At 53.5% G+C, this 14,101-nt stretch overlaps 6 protein-coding genes across 6 annotated transcripts; 2 read left to right on the top strand and 4 right to left on the bottom strand.

The window, feature by feature from the left end:
- Positions 1–721: 721 nt before the first annotated feature.
- On the top strand, positions 722–1,072 carry B0T23DRAFT_397197 (uncharacterized protein; the record flags this gene model as incomplete). Its single annotated transcript, XM_062838281.1, has 1 exon — positions 722–1,072. The coding sequence occupies one exon, from the start codon at positions 722–724 to the stop codon at positions 1,070–1,072; it is 351 nt and encodes a 116-aa protein (XP_062692364.1).
- A 1,984-nt stretch (positions 1,073–3,056) lies between these two features.
- B0T23DRAFT_430141 (uncharacterized protein) lies at positions 3,057–3,508 on the bottom strand (the record flags this gene model as incomplete). Its single annotated transcript, XM_062840228.1, has 2 exons — positions 3,057–3,121; positions 3,256–3,508. 2 exons carry the CDS (start codon positions 3,506–3,508, stop codon positions 3,057–3,059), a joined length of 318 nt encoding a protein of 105 aa, XP_062692363.1.
- Positions 3,509–3,945: 437 nt separating this feature from the next.
- B0T23DRAFT_454764 (uncharacterized protein) lies at positions 3,946–4,402 on the bottom strand (the record flags this gene model as incomplete). The annotated part of the gene is made up of 2 exons (XM_062841218.1): positions 4,131–4,402; positions 3,946–3,998 (listed from the first exon to the last, which is right to left on the bottom strand). Exons 1-2 carry the CDS (start codon positions 4,357–4,359, stop codon positions 3,946–3,948), a joined length of 282 nt encoding a protein of 93 aa, XP_062692362.1. The 5' UTR covers positions 4,360–4,402.
- Positions 4,403–5,570: 1,168 nt separating this feature from the next.
- B0T23DRAFT_383306 (P-loop containing nucleoside triphosphate hydrolase protein) lies at positions 5,571–9,847 on the bottom strand. Its single transcript, XM_062837404.1, has 2 exons — positions 9,261–9,847; positions 5,571–9,134 (listed from the first exon to the last, which is right to left on the bottom strand). The coding sequence occupies exons 1-2, from the start codon at positions 9,606–9,608 to the stop codon at positions 5,781–5,783; spliced, it is 3,702 nt and encodes a 1,233-aa protein (XP_062692361.1). The 5' UTR covers positions 9,609–9,847; the 3' UTR covers positions 5,571–5,780.
- A 66-nt stretch (positions 9,848–9,913) lies between these two features.
- On the top strand, positions 9,914–10,591 carry B0T23DRAFT_383305 (uncharacterized protein). The gene has a single exon (XM_062837403.1). It carries the CDS (start codon positions 9,935–9,937, stop codon positions 10,241–10,243), a length of 309 nt encoding a protein of 102 aa, XP_062692360.1. The 5' UTR covers positions 9,914–9,934; the 3' UTR covers positions 10,244–10,591.
- Positions 10,592–12,301: 1,710 nt separating this feature from the next.
- Positions 12,302–13,584, bottom strand: B0T23DRAFT_421464 (uncharacterized protein). The gene is made up of 2 exons (XM_062839766.1): positions 12,745–13,584; positions 12,302–12,673 (listed from the first exon to the last, which is right to left on the bottom strand). The coding sequence occupies exons 1-2, from the start codon at positions 13,145–13,147 to the stop codon at positions 12,405–12,407; spliced, it is 672 nt and encodes a 223-aa protein (XP_062692359.1). The 5' UTR covers positions 13,148–13,584; the 3' UTR covers positions 12,302–12,404.
- Positions 13,585–14,101: the final 517 nt, after the last annotated feature.

The following is a 14,101-nucleotide window of genomic DNA, read 5'->3' as shown; positions in this document are numbered from 1 at the left end:
ATGCCCATCCTGTCCATCACCGGCCCGGAGAAGATCAATCGAATCTCCGAAGAAAGCACCTGACTGTACGCATGCATGCAAGCTGGGCGATGTGGACCGAAGTTGTTCCATACCAGGCTGTGTGAAACTAAAGGGCAATGCCCAGACGCCAAAGGACAACAAAAACCTATTGCCTTTATTTTTTCGTAGATGCTGCATACCTTTCGCCTGGTCTTTAAAATGCCTCTGTGGATCAGAACACAATGGTCTTCCGGACTTCTTCCATCAATTACCATCACTTCGGTGTCTCCCAGCTCAATCAAATTCTTCCCACGATGTCTACTTGGCAAGCCCCCCTAAGATAGTCTTTCTTTGCGCTCTCAACAATAGGCACGAGGTATCTCATTTCCAGTGCCTCAATCAACAAGGTCAACTTCTAGGACCAACGTCTACGCAGCTCCAATCATCAACTCGGCCAACAAGAGACAAGCAGCAACCTGACCCAAAGTCGCATCACACGCGCTTGCAAAGTCACCAAGTTTGTAGACTACAATGTCTCCTCCTTTCTTGCACTTCATCTACTATGCCATCTCCATTAAAACCAACAGATCAATCCAGAACAGCAAGTTCGGTACTCCCGCGCCCAAATCACAATCGAGATCAACACCATCCCGATCGCAGCGTGCGATACCTGAAAGCTACAAATAAAACCGAGAAGCATCGACACCAAACACCTAAAACAATGGACTACACAGCCCCTCACCAGCCACCTATCGGGGGGTACTCGACCAGCGCCATCTCACCAGCAACATACAATCCCACCCCCTATCCCCATCCTCCTCCTCCTCATCCTCCTCCTCCTCCTCCCTCCCGTCCCCGCCCCAACTACATCTACAAAATCCACTACCGCGTCTCCTGCTCCCAGACCGGTGCCCGTTACCACCTCATCCGCACCGGTCCCAGCTACCTGATCACCCTACAACAAGCAAAGTCCCATGTGAAGCAATGCCACGCAAGCTGGTTCGAAAACTGGTGGAACGAATGTCTTGAATGGGCCGCCACGCACCAATTCAAGCGGCACTCGCGACGGTAGTGGGCGCGCAACGCCCGCAAGCACCGGTTTGCGGACCGGGAGAACCCGCTGGATTGCGGATTTGCTTGGGGAAGCATGGGGGGGTGGGCGAGGAGTGGCTAAGGGAAGAGGCGAGGAGGGGGAAGTATTGGGAGAGAGGGGTGGGTGAGGTGTGGGCGTTTCCTCTGGCACCACCTGAAGCGGGTAGGGATTTGGAATTGGATAGGTTAATGCGCCGGGGGGGGACCGTGCCTCCGAGGAGGGTCAGAAGGGTGTGGAGGGTTAGGATGGTGGGTTCGGGAAATTCGAGGGTGAGGGTTGTGAGGATGGTGAGGTGAAGAGAACTTAAGGTCTGGGGGGGGTGGGGGATAGTTAACCTACCTTTAGGCGCTGGGTTGAATAGTATGAGAACAACCTAAGGTGTATCTCAATTTTCTGAAGTGTACAAGCTATGTCTCGTGCATTTTGCAAATATCTTCAGCCTCGGGAATAGAGGTATTCTGATGACTATGAGGTGGAACGCAAGGTCGAGGTACACAGAGGAAGAGTGAGAACCTTGATAGCCACCTGTCTATCGATAAGGCCGATGAGATAAGCGGTGCCTGACGTCAACAAGGGGAATACCGCCCTTCCTCTATGTCGTTCAAACTGACGAAAAGATTGGAAAGTTTTCTTGTGATCATAGATACCTAGCTTTACATAACTATTGTGTCGAACTATAGCTCCACGGACACGCGCAACATCCGAATCACAAGCATACGTGCTTCCACACAGAGGAGCCTACAGAAATGTGGCTCCTATCAACCGCAAAGCTACGCGCTTTTTGCTCCTTTGTTCTTTTCCCGCTTCACCGAGTACCACAAGTCGAACCTCATATAATCAACGCGTTCCTTTGCACACATGTACTCACCACGGATTTTCCAAATGCCGAGTTCGCTATCCAACCGGGTTAGTAGGTCTTGTTGGTACCAACGCCGTGATTTGCGAAAGCCTCCCAAGTCGCTCTCAACCTTGTCCAGTGCATAACTGATCGGAACTCTTTCTCCCCAGCTCCGGTCTCTCATATCCGTCATCCGCCAGCCCAGTGATCCATGATTGGGCGATTGATCAGTACCTTCGCTTTCTTCATTCCCCCAACATTGTTTGCAGAATGAAGTAACTCTGTAGGTCTCGTAACCCTCACCATGGTCGCCGTACTGAAGGCACCTCTCCACAGTCTGATGTTCAGTCTGGTTTATTTTGCAGATCTCGCAAATGGGCTCCCTGAACGTTTCCCTGCATTCAGAGCAATCGCAGGGGCGGCCCCAGTCGCAGTTAGAGCGGCACACCGCGCTGGTGTGGAACGTTTGGGTAAAGTTGTTGAGGCTGGGTATGACTCTCGGAGTAAGCGACTTCTCTTGCCGGATTCTATCGGCAAAGGTAACTGATGGTCCTCCTTTGCTCTGAAAGAGGAGACCGCATCGTGCAATGGCTGTGAAGCTCCTTCCGAAACCTGTTCTGGGCGGTTGAGCCGTCGGAATGCCAAAGGAGGTCGCTCGGAGAAAGACCGCTGATGTCAACATCTTGGTGTGCTCTCTTCGTCCTTGAAAAGGTCAAGTGGCTTGAAAGAGCGGGACCTAGAGCTCGAAATCGGGTTCTTACACCTGCTTGATGCTTTCGCTAAAGTTAGCTGGAGGGACAAATAGAAACTAGAACGCGTCACCATACAGTGGGAGGAGCAGCGGGTTGAAGCGCTTTGTTGCACAGGATAAGAAAGGGCCTAAACGTACTCGCAAATGGGTCTTATCACGGAGCACCGGTAGCAGTACCTGCCTCTGCCGTGTATAAACCTGGGCCTTATCGGGGCTTATCGCCAACAGTGGCCATCAAGGTTTCCTTCGGTTTCTGTCACCAACAATTGCTCGATCCAAGCGACTTTACATAGGTATTCATTACCAAATGCCACAAATTCAACGCTCTCCATCGGCTTTGCTCCCTCCGGTATCTTGTCCCAGCCACCAGGACTTTACCAGATGATACCACGAGCATTAACCTCACAACAGAACTGCTGAAACGCAGGGAGGGCCATGGCTGCACCGATTTTGAACCACCATCATTAGTATCATCCAACTCCAATTTGCAAACTCCCAGAGAATGAATTAAAAGAAGTAGTAGGTAGAGGTATGCACTATTAGCAACATCCTCCCCACACGACGCCACCGTACAGGCAGTGCCAGCTTGGATGATGGCCGCAAAGTTGACCGGCGTGCACCAGCACTTGTAGTCGGGAGGGATGGTCGCACAGGGGGTGGATGCGCTGGCGGAGCCGACTATGCAGTGAGTGGCGCACGTGGGGATCTGGGAGAAGTCGGGGACTTTCGGTTTGCAGACGGGGTGGTGATCATCACTGGAGTCGCTGGAGTCGAGGGCGCCGACGAGGCTGGTGACGAGGGCGACCATGATAGGGAGGAACTGCATTTTGGAAGTGGTACTGGACTTTGTGGGATAAGGTGGTGATGATGGTGGTTAATTGGTAAAAAGTCAAGTAGAGTTAGCCCCAAAAGCAGGGTCATTTATATCACTTCCTTGTGATTATGCTCGCAGCATACCTTGGCTTCTCAGTTCTTGGATATGAGAGAGAGAAAGCAGGATGTTGCGCCCTTTGAATTCCCGGTTTGAACAAGATGGGGTGCCTGCATTGATGTGCATTGTGCCAGTGAGGAGAGTCCGGGGAGGTTGTCACAAAAGAAGTGATGGACGTATGTACCCCGGATTGTGATTGATTATCTTACAGGATGTCGGTTGGTCTCCTAAATACCTAGTAATTTCTAACTTCCATGATGAGTATCCCCACCAAATCCGATGCTTGGTCGTTTGCGTTATGCTCGTCGACATTGCTTTTCTCTCTCAATACTTTAGGAAGCATTTACCTCCTCACAGAACGTCTCGACAGCAGGGAGGACTTTGTCTGTTTCACCTCGGCAATCCCATTTCGCCGTTAGCATTTGTCTCTTTTTTTTTGTCTCCCCTCCTGACACGGCACCAAAATACAAGGTAAAGTGTACTTACAAATGGCGAAACAAGGGAGAGAAATACGTACTAACAGCAACATCCGTCCCACAGTTCGCCAACACGCACGCCGTCCCGGCTTGCACAATGGCTGGCTCGTTTTCTGCCGTGCACCAGCATTTGTAGTCGGACAGCGAGCAGGTGGTGGCGGAGGAGACGGCGTCGACGATGCAGGGTTGAGCGCAAGCGGGGATTTCGGAGAGATCTTGAGCGACGACGAGACCGGCAGCGAGGGTGATGAAAGTGAGGAGGGACTTCATTTTGGACTTGGAGTTGATGGTCGTGGATGTGGTGAAGAAGAGCTTGTGGGCGAGGGTGTGTGGACGACTCAGAGATTGGTGCTTGAAAATAGGGAGACAGAAGCAGGATATTGTGTCCTCTTAACCTTTTCTTCCTGGAAGTTTGCCCGGTTCCTACATCGTCTGCCTTGTCCGGGCGGTATTGTGTCCAGGGCCTGAGCCATGCTAAGAACTTTCATTCCCTTCGTGATGCGGAGTCGGGAGAGCCTGGGGAAGTCATTACGAGTTTGAGGGTTCGTGATTGACGTGAAGGATACGACGGAGTGTCCGTGGGAGATTATACGAAGGCGTCCTTCAGTTCAAAGCGCCTTTTCCACGTACCCCGGATCATGTGCTGGCCAATGGGGCCCTTCCTCTTACAAGATCTTGGTCTGCTTTCCAAAACGCCAATATCCTCACGAGGTCCCGGCGCAAGAAAAAAGCGAACGAATTTCGCATTCGAAGCGGCATCTGATAGAAAGAAAAAAACAAAAAGCTCAGCTCCACAAGATCGGGATCGAACTCGCAACTAAGGAGGATACGACCGACCAGATGGCTACCTACGAGAATACCACGTATTTTCTGGACCCAGCGTACTACCACATAGGCTGCTGGACCGTGGTAGGAGGTCCATACTTTGGTGGTTATATAGTCCCAGTAGGGTATGCTGCTGGAAGGTTGGGGTGAGCGACATCGATCAAAGCCGAAAACAAACTTTGGGGGTGCACGAATTTCCGATCCCAACTCTTATACCTGTTGGCATAATTCGTTCGTATTCGAAAAACCGTCCCTTGTGATGTCTAATTTTGTGATGACCATCAAAGCGGCAAGTTGCTATGGCATTGCATTGTTGGCAAACGCCGCACCTGCCAACGTTGTTTTGTTTCTGGGGTGTGCTCCGCCTACCAGCCGTTTGCTATCCCAGGGTCTCTTCTGTGGCTCCAAGGCAATACTCGAGGGGAAAAAGAAAAATGTGACCATTCAAAAAGTGGGCAAATAGAGGACAATGCAGTGAATTGCGGCGAGAAGTGTCCAAAAGATGAATGCAAGAGCAAGATTTCGAAGTGGAAGAAGTGAACGGAAGTGACGGGTTGATGTACCCCGCCACTCGTCGCCCACCGCAGACACCAAAGACAGCGAGCGGTAGTGTTGAAAGAAACGAAACATGATCAAGACTAAGATTACGAAATCGGCTAATAGGTAGGTAGGTAGTAGTACTAAGGGATATGGTATCATGACTCAAAACCCGTAACAACAATACGCATCACATCAATAACTTCTTTTTCTTTCCACCCACCAACTCTCCTTCAAGACGAGGTCGTCATCATTCCCCGGCCCTCACTAGGTCCTCCAGAGGCATGCGTCTTCCACCACAGCATGCTCCAACACCGAGGCAACAACACTCACTGCAACATCTGCTGCATGGCATTCACCCGGTAACTTTCCCTCCTCGCCATCAACTCGCTGTGCGTCCCCCTATCCACAATCTTGCCGCCCTCCACCACAAAAATCACATCCGCCTTCTGCACCGTATGCAATCTATGCGTGATCGCCAACACCGTCGTATCCCTCGCCACCTTTTCCAACCCCTCCTGCAGTGCCGCCTCACTAGCGGCATCCAGGGCGCTGGTACTCTCATCCAACAACAACAGTCTCGGCTTCCTGACCAGTGCTCTCGCAATCGCCAGTCTTTGTCTCTGTCCGCCACTCAATCTAGACGCCGAGGCGCCGCATTCCGTCTCGTACCCCTCCGGCAACGAAGCAATGACGTCGTGGATGGAGGCAAGACGGCACGCTTCTTCGATTTCGGCGTCTGAAGCCTCATGGCCTGGGCGCGCACCAAGTCCGACGTTGAACTTGACGGAACCGTCGAACAGGGCGGGTTCTTGCGGGACGAGCGCAATAGAGTCGCGGAAGGTGTTGGATGATTGGGTAGAGGAGATGTCGACGCCGTCGATGGTGATGGAGCCCCAAGTCGGGGAGTAGAGACGTTGGACGAGGTTCATGATGGTGGATTTGCCGGCTCCTGAAGGGCCGACGAGTCCGACGAATTGGCCGGGCTGGATGGTGAAGGAGACGGAGTCGAGGACGGGATGGTCCGGGCGAGAGGGGTAGGCGAAGGAGACGTCAGAGAAGGTGATTTGTACGCCCGACTTCTTTTGGGGGGAGAGGCGGGAGGCGGAGGATTCGCCGGTGGCTTCGGGGTCGGTAGTCTTTGAAGCGGGGGAAGAGGAATCGTGCACGTGGTCATTGGAGCCAAGGCCGATGACGCCCAGAATGCGGGAGATGGCGAGACGGGCACGAGAGAACTCGGGCGCCAAAGAAAACATTTGGCCCCAGAGCTGCGCGGACACGAGCATGGCGACCAACACGATGAAGAAGTCGCGCTGCGAGTACTCGCCGTGCATAATACGCTGCGAACCCCACCAATAGGCAAAGGCGTAGACGAGGAAGGAGATCGAGTTGGCGAGGGCCAGCCAGATGTTGGTAAAGGCAGCCGCCTTGACCATTTCGTCGCGGTTGTTCTTGAGCAGGCGCTGGTAGGAGCCGAGCACCTCGTGCTCGAGCGAGAGGGCGGCCACGGTCTTGATGGTCTGCACGGCTTCGACGGCCACGGAGGTGGCTCTGTTGAAGGCCTCGGCGTGGCGCTCCTCGTAACGGGCAAGCATGCGGAGCTGCATCAGACCAGTGCCGAGGAGGATGGGCACGATGGAGAGGCAGACGATGGCAATCTTCCAGGCGAAGATGTGAGACAAGATGATGGCGGCGATGAAGTTGACGCAGATGGAGAAGACGGTGCCGATGGTGGAGCCGGAGAAGGCGCCCACCGAAGCGCTATCCTTGGTGATGATGGTCAACAGCGAGGATGGGCTGCGGCCCTCGGACTGGTGCCACTGCACGCCCTGCTCCATCAAAGAGCGGAAGGAAAGCACGCGCATGGCGTAGAGGAGCTTCTCGGCGATGAGAGCGAAGCACGACCAGGCCGCAAAGTTGGCCAAGAACTCAATGCAGGCAAGCATAAAGAGGAAGCCACCAAAGAACTTGCCGTAGTAGAGGACCTTGTCCATGCTGCCGCTGCAAGGGTTGAGAGAGCTAATGGTAAAGCCGAAGAGAACACCGGAGCCGGAGAAGGTACCACCGACAATGACGGCCGCAAAGATGGCGATCACGAGCCAGCCGAGACTGGGGCGGAGGAAGCGGCCGAGGGAGCGGACAACGCTGCTCAGGGGACGGTTAGTGTCGAGGCCGGCAATCTCGTCTCCACTGGGAGCGGCGGCCTCGGCGGCAGCGGGAGCTGGAGCAGGAGTAACAGCGACTTCAGGGGCAGAGGGCTTCTCGACAGAGGTTCCAGTGGCGGAAGAGGAAGAGTCAATGGACTCGCCAGAGACAGAAGAGCCGGCTTCGGCCTTGTGAGCAGTACCAAGAGTCTGGAGGTTGGCCATCTTGGCGAAAGCACCGTCCTCCTTGGCCATGAGCTCGTCGTAGGATCCTTCCTCGATGACCTTGCCGGCTTCCATGACGACGATCTTGTCGGCGTTGCGGATGGTGGACAGACGATGGGCGATGGAGATGACGGTCCTGCTCTTGGCAGCACGGTCGACGGCTTCCTGGATGCGGCGCTCAGAGGCAGAGTCCAAGGCGGAAGTGGCTTCGTCGAGGAGAAGGATCTTGGGATCGCGGATCAAAGCTCTGGCGAGGGCAACACGCTGGCGCTGACCACCACTGACCATGGAACCAGAGGGACCGGCATAGGTGCCGTAGCCTTTCTCGAGACGTTCAATGAAGCCAGCGGCGTCGGCCTCAGTGGCGGCATGCTGGATGAGGTTGATGATCTCTTGGACGAGGGGACCGAAGGAGCTGACGATGGCGGGATCGATGGAGTCCTTGCCCTTCTTGGCCAAGTCGGCCAGCTCGTGGCTGTGGAGGATGTCCTTGAGACGCTGGTGTTCGGGCTTGGGAGAGTTGATAAGGCCGAGAGCAATGTTTTCCAGAATGGAGCGGTCGAGAAGAGAGGGTTCTTGTTGGACCAAGCTGATGAACGAGCGCAGGCTGCGGACGTTGAGCTCCTTGAGATCGTAGCCGTCCATGGTGATTCTGCCAGAGTTGGGATCCTGGAGACGGCTGATCATGGCCGCCACCGTGGACTTGCCACTGCCACTGAGACCGACAATAGCAGTGTGCTTGCCAGCAGGGAAGGCCAAGTCGACGTTCTTCAAGACCAGCTGATCAGGGCGGCTGGGGTAGGAAAAGGAGACATTCTCGAAGCGAATCTCGCCACGAGTCTCAAAGGGAAGGACGACGCCCTTGTCGGAAGTACCGTCGATGGGGGAAGGCTCCTCGATGTCCTTCATCAGTCTGTCGAAAGCAGCCTGAGCACCACCCAGGAGGGGCAGCAGGGGAGAGATGTTACCAAGGACAACGCAAGCATCGACCAAGATGAAGATGACGGTGTAGATCTGACCGATAGTCTCGGTGCCCTTGCCAGCCATGGCATCCGCCACCATGCGCGAACCCTCCCAGAAAGCCAGCGCGTTACCGGCGTAGGCGATGAAGTACAGCAGACCAGCCTGAACGGCAGCCGACATGCCTCTCTTGATACCGGCATCCCGAGCCGTAGCCATGTGATCAGCAAACTTGGCCTCCAGTCTGGGCGCGGCACCAAAAGCCTGGACGACAATGACGTTCTTGAGAGCCTCGGAGGCAATGGACGAGGCGCTCGCAATGGCGCCGGCGGCCTTGATCATGTACTTTTGGAAGTAAGCACCGCCCACCAGACCCATGGCGAGATAAGCCGGGATCATGGAAATCAAGATACCAGCCAACTTGGCCTGCTTGATAAAAGCCACGACGTAGGCAGTGATGAAGAAGCTGATACTAGCCAGCAACACGCCCACCTTTTCCGACGTACCCGCCTGCAGCGCCGCCATGTCGCCATGCAACCGGGTGCTAACCTCTCCACCAGCGGCACGAGTATCGAAGAAGGCGGGCGGCTGGCGCAGCAGAGCAGAGACATAGTTGTTCCTGAGGCGGGCGGCGAGACGTTGGCTGATGAGACTCCACGAGAGCACGTAAATGTAGATGAGGCAGAAGGCGGCAATGGCGATGTAGACAATGATGAGCACCTTGTCGTTGATGTCGTGTTCGTACCGGAAAGGGTTGGCGTCATGTTGCTCGGCCGCGCACGAGGCGCCGTTCATGTCATCGACCAGTTGGCCGAAGACGATGCCCATGAGCGGGAAGGGCACGCCGGCTGCCAGGGCGGAGATGGTGCCGATGAGGAGGAGGAGGTAGTCGGTCCATGTTGGGTCGGCGGAGAAGAAGATGCGGACGTAGCCGAAGAGTTTCTTGGTGAGCTGTGGTGGTGAGGATGGGTGTTAGTAGGTTATGTGTAAAAGGTTGTATGTCAAGTGGTGGGTGTTGACATTAACCCCTGAATGGGCATCAACAACAACATCAACATCACCACCATATCGATAACCCAACCACTAGGCCAGATGGTCACCATGGGAGTATCAATCGATATCGATATCATCATCGACATGACGATAAGATATCAATGAAACTGGGTTGGGGTAATCTACTAACCGGTTCCTTTGGCGGTGCTGGTGGTGGTGGTGGTGGTGTAGCAACTGCCGTCTCAGCTACAGGTGTCTCAGGCGCTGCTGCCGGCTTCTCAGCCAGGCCCTTTTCCTCAGCGGACATGGTGAAAAGGGATGGATGGTGGTTATATCCGCGGGTGAGTTCGGTTTACCGCCCCCTTTTCTTTCGTCCTGCTGTTTTTTTTGTTTACCTACCCACTTTTCCCTTTGTTTGTTTTTGTTCACCTCATGCAGATGTTTGGAGATATTGGGAGAATGAACGGTAAAAGTGAAAAGAGATTTTGTTATTGCGAATGGGAAATCTAAGAGGGCCGGAACGTTCCGTGGATTGATGGATGGATGAGTGAAAGGGTTGGGTTGGGTCTGGGTCTGGTTCTGGGTTCAAAGATTCCGACCGAAAAGACAGATCAGATCAGATCAACAAGCCAAAGAACAGAACCGACCGACTGGCTGGATGGATGGAGCATGTCAACACTCTTTTCTTCTCTTCTTCTTCTTCGACTTTCAGTTCCATCCACCTCAAGGTGTCATGGGGGAGTATGTAGTGGAAAATGACATTTTTTTTTTGCCTTGTCCCCTTCTTCGTGTGTCCCGCCGTTTTCCCACACCACCACCTACCTGCCACCCACCCACCCCCCTTTTCCGCCCGCCCACCATCGACTCCTCTATCCTACTCTCTGCAGCAGTGCCGGTGGATGCCCCCCCCCCCCCCCCCCGGATGGAGTTGCACCGTGTCACTACATGATGGAAACCCGATGCCGGGGCTTGGCAAAGGCGGATCTGATAACCAAAAACGACAGGCCGGACGGATCTGATAAAAATTTTTCTCCTCTGGAATACCCCACCATTGCGCGTTCACTTCCTGTTGCCGACCCGACTCCACTTTGTTGACGGCGGGGTGGGACCGTGGGACAGCGACAGGAGCCAATGATGCAAACAAACACATTCTTCGTTGGCCCGGGGCTGGGGACCAAGACCAACAAACGGCAAAAAAGACGCAAAAAAACGTCTTGGCCATATTGTGCTTTGCTTCCCCTTTTCCCTTTTCCGCCGGCCCTTTAGTCAAGCATCTTCACGGGCCTTTTTGTTTGCAAGCTTGTAAGCTTTGGTTGCGGCTCCCCTGCCCTGGTAAAGTACCTGGTTTTTGACGAGAGTCACCAACGCATCCTGGCCTGCTCGTTCGTTTTTATCAGATCTTTTTCTTGTTTCGTCCTTCGTCTTCGTTGTTCGTCCTTTTTTTTTTTTGTTTTTTCTCTTCTCTCCTTGTGCATACATACACCCACCCCCTTGGGGTTTGTGCAAAGATCTTATCTGATCCGAGAGATTTCACCTCAGCTCTCGGTCGGCTCGGGTCTCACTGCATGGCCAAGGTAGATTGACCTCGGGCCGGGAGTTTGATGTAGGTTTTGTTCACCGCACTCTTCCTTTGTGGCAGGCACCTCTTGAAATGCTTCCGCTTCTCACTCACTGCAATGAGATCGCGACCGAACGTAAAAGCACCATGCCATGATCAGGTTGAACAGAAGAACTTGGACTTTTGATCCATCACTTTATTCACGACAACATTGCCCGTGTCAAGTCTCTGTCTTTGGACGGTAACGACGACAACTCCAACTTCCAACCAAGTGGAGTTCAAGTTCAATTCCGTTTTTCCTCCCAAATCCCACATTCCTCTTACGTACAAGGTCGACAATGCGCTGCTGCAACCCTGCTGCATACGTATGCATGGCGTTTTCTTTCTTCACAGTGCTTGCTATCATCGCCTCACACTGAATCAAATGTCTGCTCTTCCCTTCAGAGGCTCCGTCCGTCCTTGCATTATCTGATGATCAGATAAAAAAATTTGCCTCCCCCCCCCCTTGTTCCTCTTGGGCAAGGTAGTCCTGGTCAGTGGTCTTGGAGGTGACTCTTGGAGAGGGTCGTGATGTTAGGGAAAGCAGGGGAAGCAGGGAGAGAAAGGGTAACGGGATCGGAGTTACGAACGGTTCGGTCGACGGCGGAGGTGAGACCGCGAGAGTGATGAGTGATGCAAGTGGCCCGGGACAGGATACACTACAGAGGGCAGGTAAAGGCGGGATACAGTACTGTGTACACGTCTAGTGACTGGACGGCGACGACATATGGCTGGACTGAGGATGAGAACTGGACAAGTGTCAGCGTTGCCGATGATGATTTCTACCTAGTGTAGCATGGCGTTGGGGCTCGGAATGAGGCTATAACAGCGGCTCTGGCGAACTGATATTGGGTTTGATGCCAATATCACTCGATGCTGGGCCTTGGTCTCATTGAAATGCAAAAAAGTCACAGCTCGCACAGCTGTAATGGGGTATTTATTGTATCCTTTCAATCGTACACGCTCTTGACATCACATCAACAGTTCTGATACATTCCTTTCCATCCTTCACTAAACCTTTTCCTTGTCCGTCCTTACAGGCCGGTCCTCGCCGGGGTCTTGATCATGAGCGGCACCTCGACATCCGTTTCCGTTCCCAATACCTCCTTGCTATGAACCACGCTCGCCTTCTCCTTCGGCACCCTTACAAAGCCCATCTTCTTGTACAACCCCTCGGCAGACGCCGACGACTCCAAGTAAATGGGCAGATTGCTATCATTGCTCAAGTTGACAAGCTGCTTAACAATCATGGCTCCCGCACCACGACCCTGATGCTTGGGATCTACCGCGATGGCATGGACATCTGTTTATATATATCCCATTAGTTCTGCTCACCTTTCCAACACTCGTCGTTTCCAGACCCCAAGAACTTACAGATATACGCCCCACCACCCATGACCTTCTCCCTCGCCTCACAAAGCGGTCCCAGGATCTGATCCGCCCTCTCCCGCTGCTCGCCCGCCAGCCAGGGGATCCCAGGATAGGCCCGCTCCTCTTTTGTTGCCTTGGGCTGGATAAACACGTCACAGAGCGCCATGCCGACGATTTCGCCGGTGGCTACGTCGACGCACTTCCAGGTGTACTGCGACTCGGCTTTGTGCAGCCATGCTAGGGTCCCTTCGGTGTGCGCCTTGCGGAACTCGTCGGAGGTGTAGCCGTCGGGAAATAGGATTTCGAGAATTTGGCGCCCGTCGGGGTCGGCGGTGAAGGCGGAAAAGTAAGTGTCGTAGAGGGGCTTGATGTCGGGGATGAGGGCGGGGAGGACGGCGAAGGGCATTTTGAAGATACGATCTGGTGATATGTAGTGATACTGATTTCTGTCGATTATCGGCGGCTACTAGGCGTATAGTATTACTGGTTGCAAGTAGGATACGTCCGTCGGTTGTATGGATTCAGGATGTCTGTTGGGATCGAATCCAGATTGGGCGCAATGGAGTTTTCGATATACATATCACATAAAACTTGGTTCACTGGGGGGAAAATGGCACATTCATCACGGCTAGAGATAGACTATACTGCTATCACCGTGATTGGGATCGCCAACTGCGTCGATTCAGCCATGTTAGCCTTACCATTCAACCACACAGCAGACGCTGACGCGCGTCGCCATTTGCCAACCATGGATGGATTCAATGCCTCTTCATGCGCGCTAGAATCCGCATTCACAATAAACGAAGAAAACAATGGAGGCAATAGCGAAGATCAATGGTGGAGGATATGGAAATGGAACGAGTCAATGGCCTTGTTTGGATGGGACGCTGGCGCGAACGGTCCCCGCCCGTCCTCCGCTTTTCGGCGGCCCGCTTCTTGTTGGTGGTGGTGATGCCGTGGTACCGGAGCAAATTCGATGAGATGAGATGCTTTTTTTGCACGGCCACTCACTCGATCAACACACTCGACGACCATACACACGATACGCTCGGCATACATAATGGAGAACAGCAACATCCATCACAAAGGTCGATGGCGGTTCATTGCTGGGTAGAAATCACCTACACGAAAGAATCCAAGGGCGAAAAGACGAACACGACTTGAAGAAGAAAAAGAAAAAAAAAAAAACTGGGAAGCAGCCCCTGGAAAGAAGTGAAGAATCCACACGGTCCTGTCCCATTAAAGTTATCAGATCCGATGATCCGTTGTTTTCCTTCTCTTCTTCACGAGCCTCCGTTTTGCGGTTCCATTGTTTACCCCCACCATGGCAACGCAAACGGACTCCACACTCGAAGGACGG

The sequence above is a fragment of the Neurospora hispaniola genome (genome assembly GCF_033458365.1).
Source record: "Neurospora hispaniola strain FGSC 10403 chromosome Unknown B0T23scaffold_5, whole genome shotgun sequence".
NCBI classification, from domain to species: domain Eukaryota; kingdom Fungi; phylum Ascomycota; class Sordariomycetes; order Sordariales; family Sordariaceae; genus Neurospora; species Neurospora hispaniola.
Note: the sequence above shows the minus strand (reverse complement) of the source record. Positions and strands in the feature narration are given on the sequence as shown.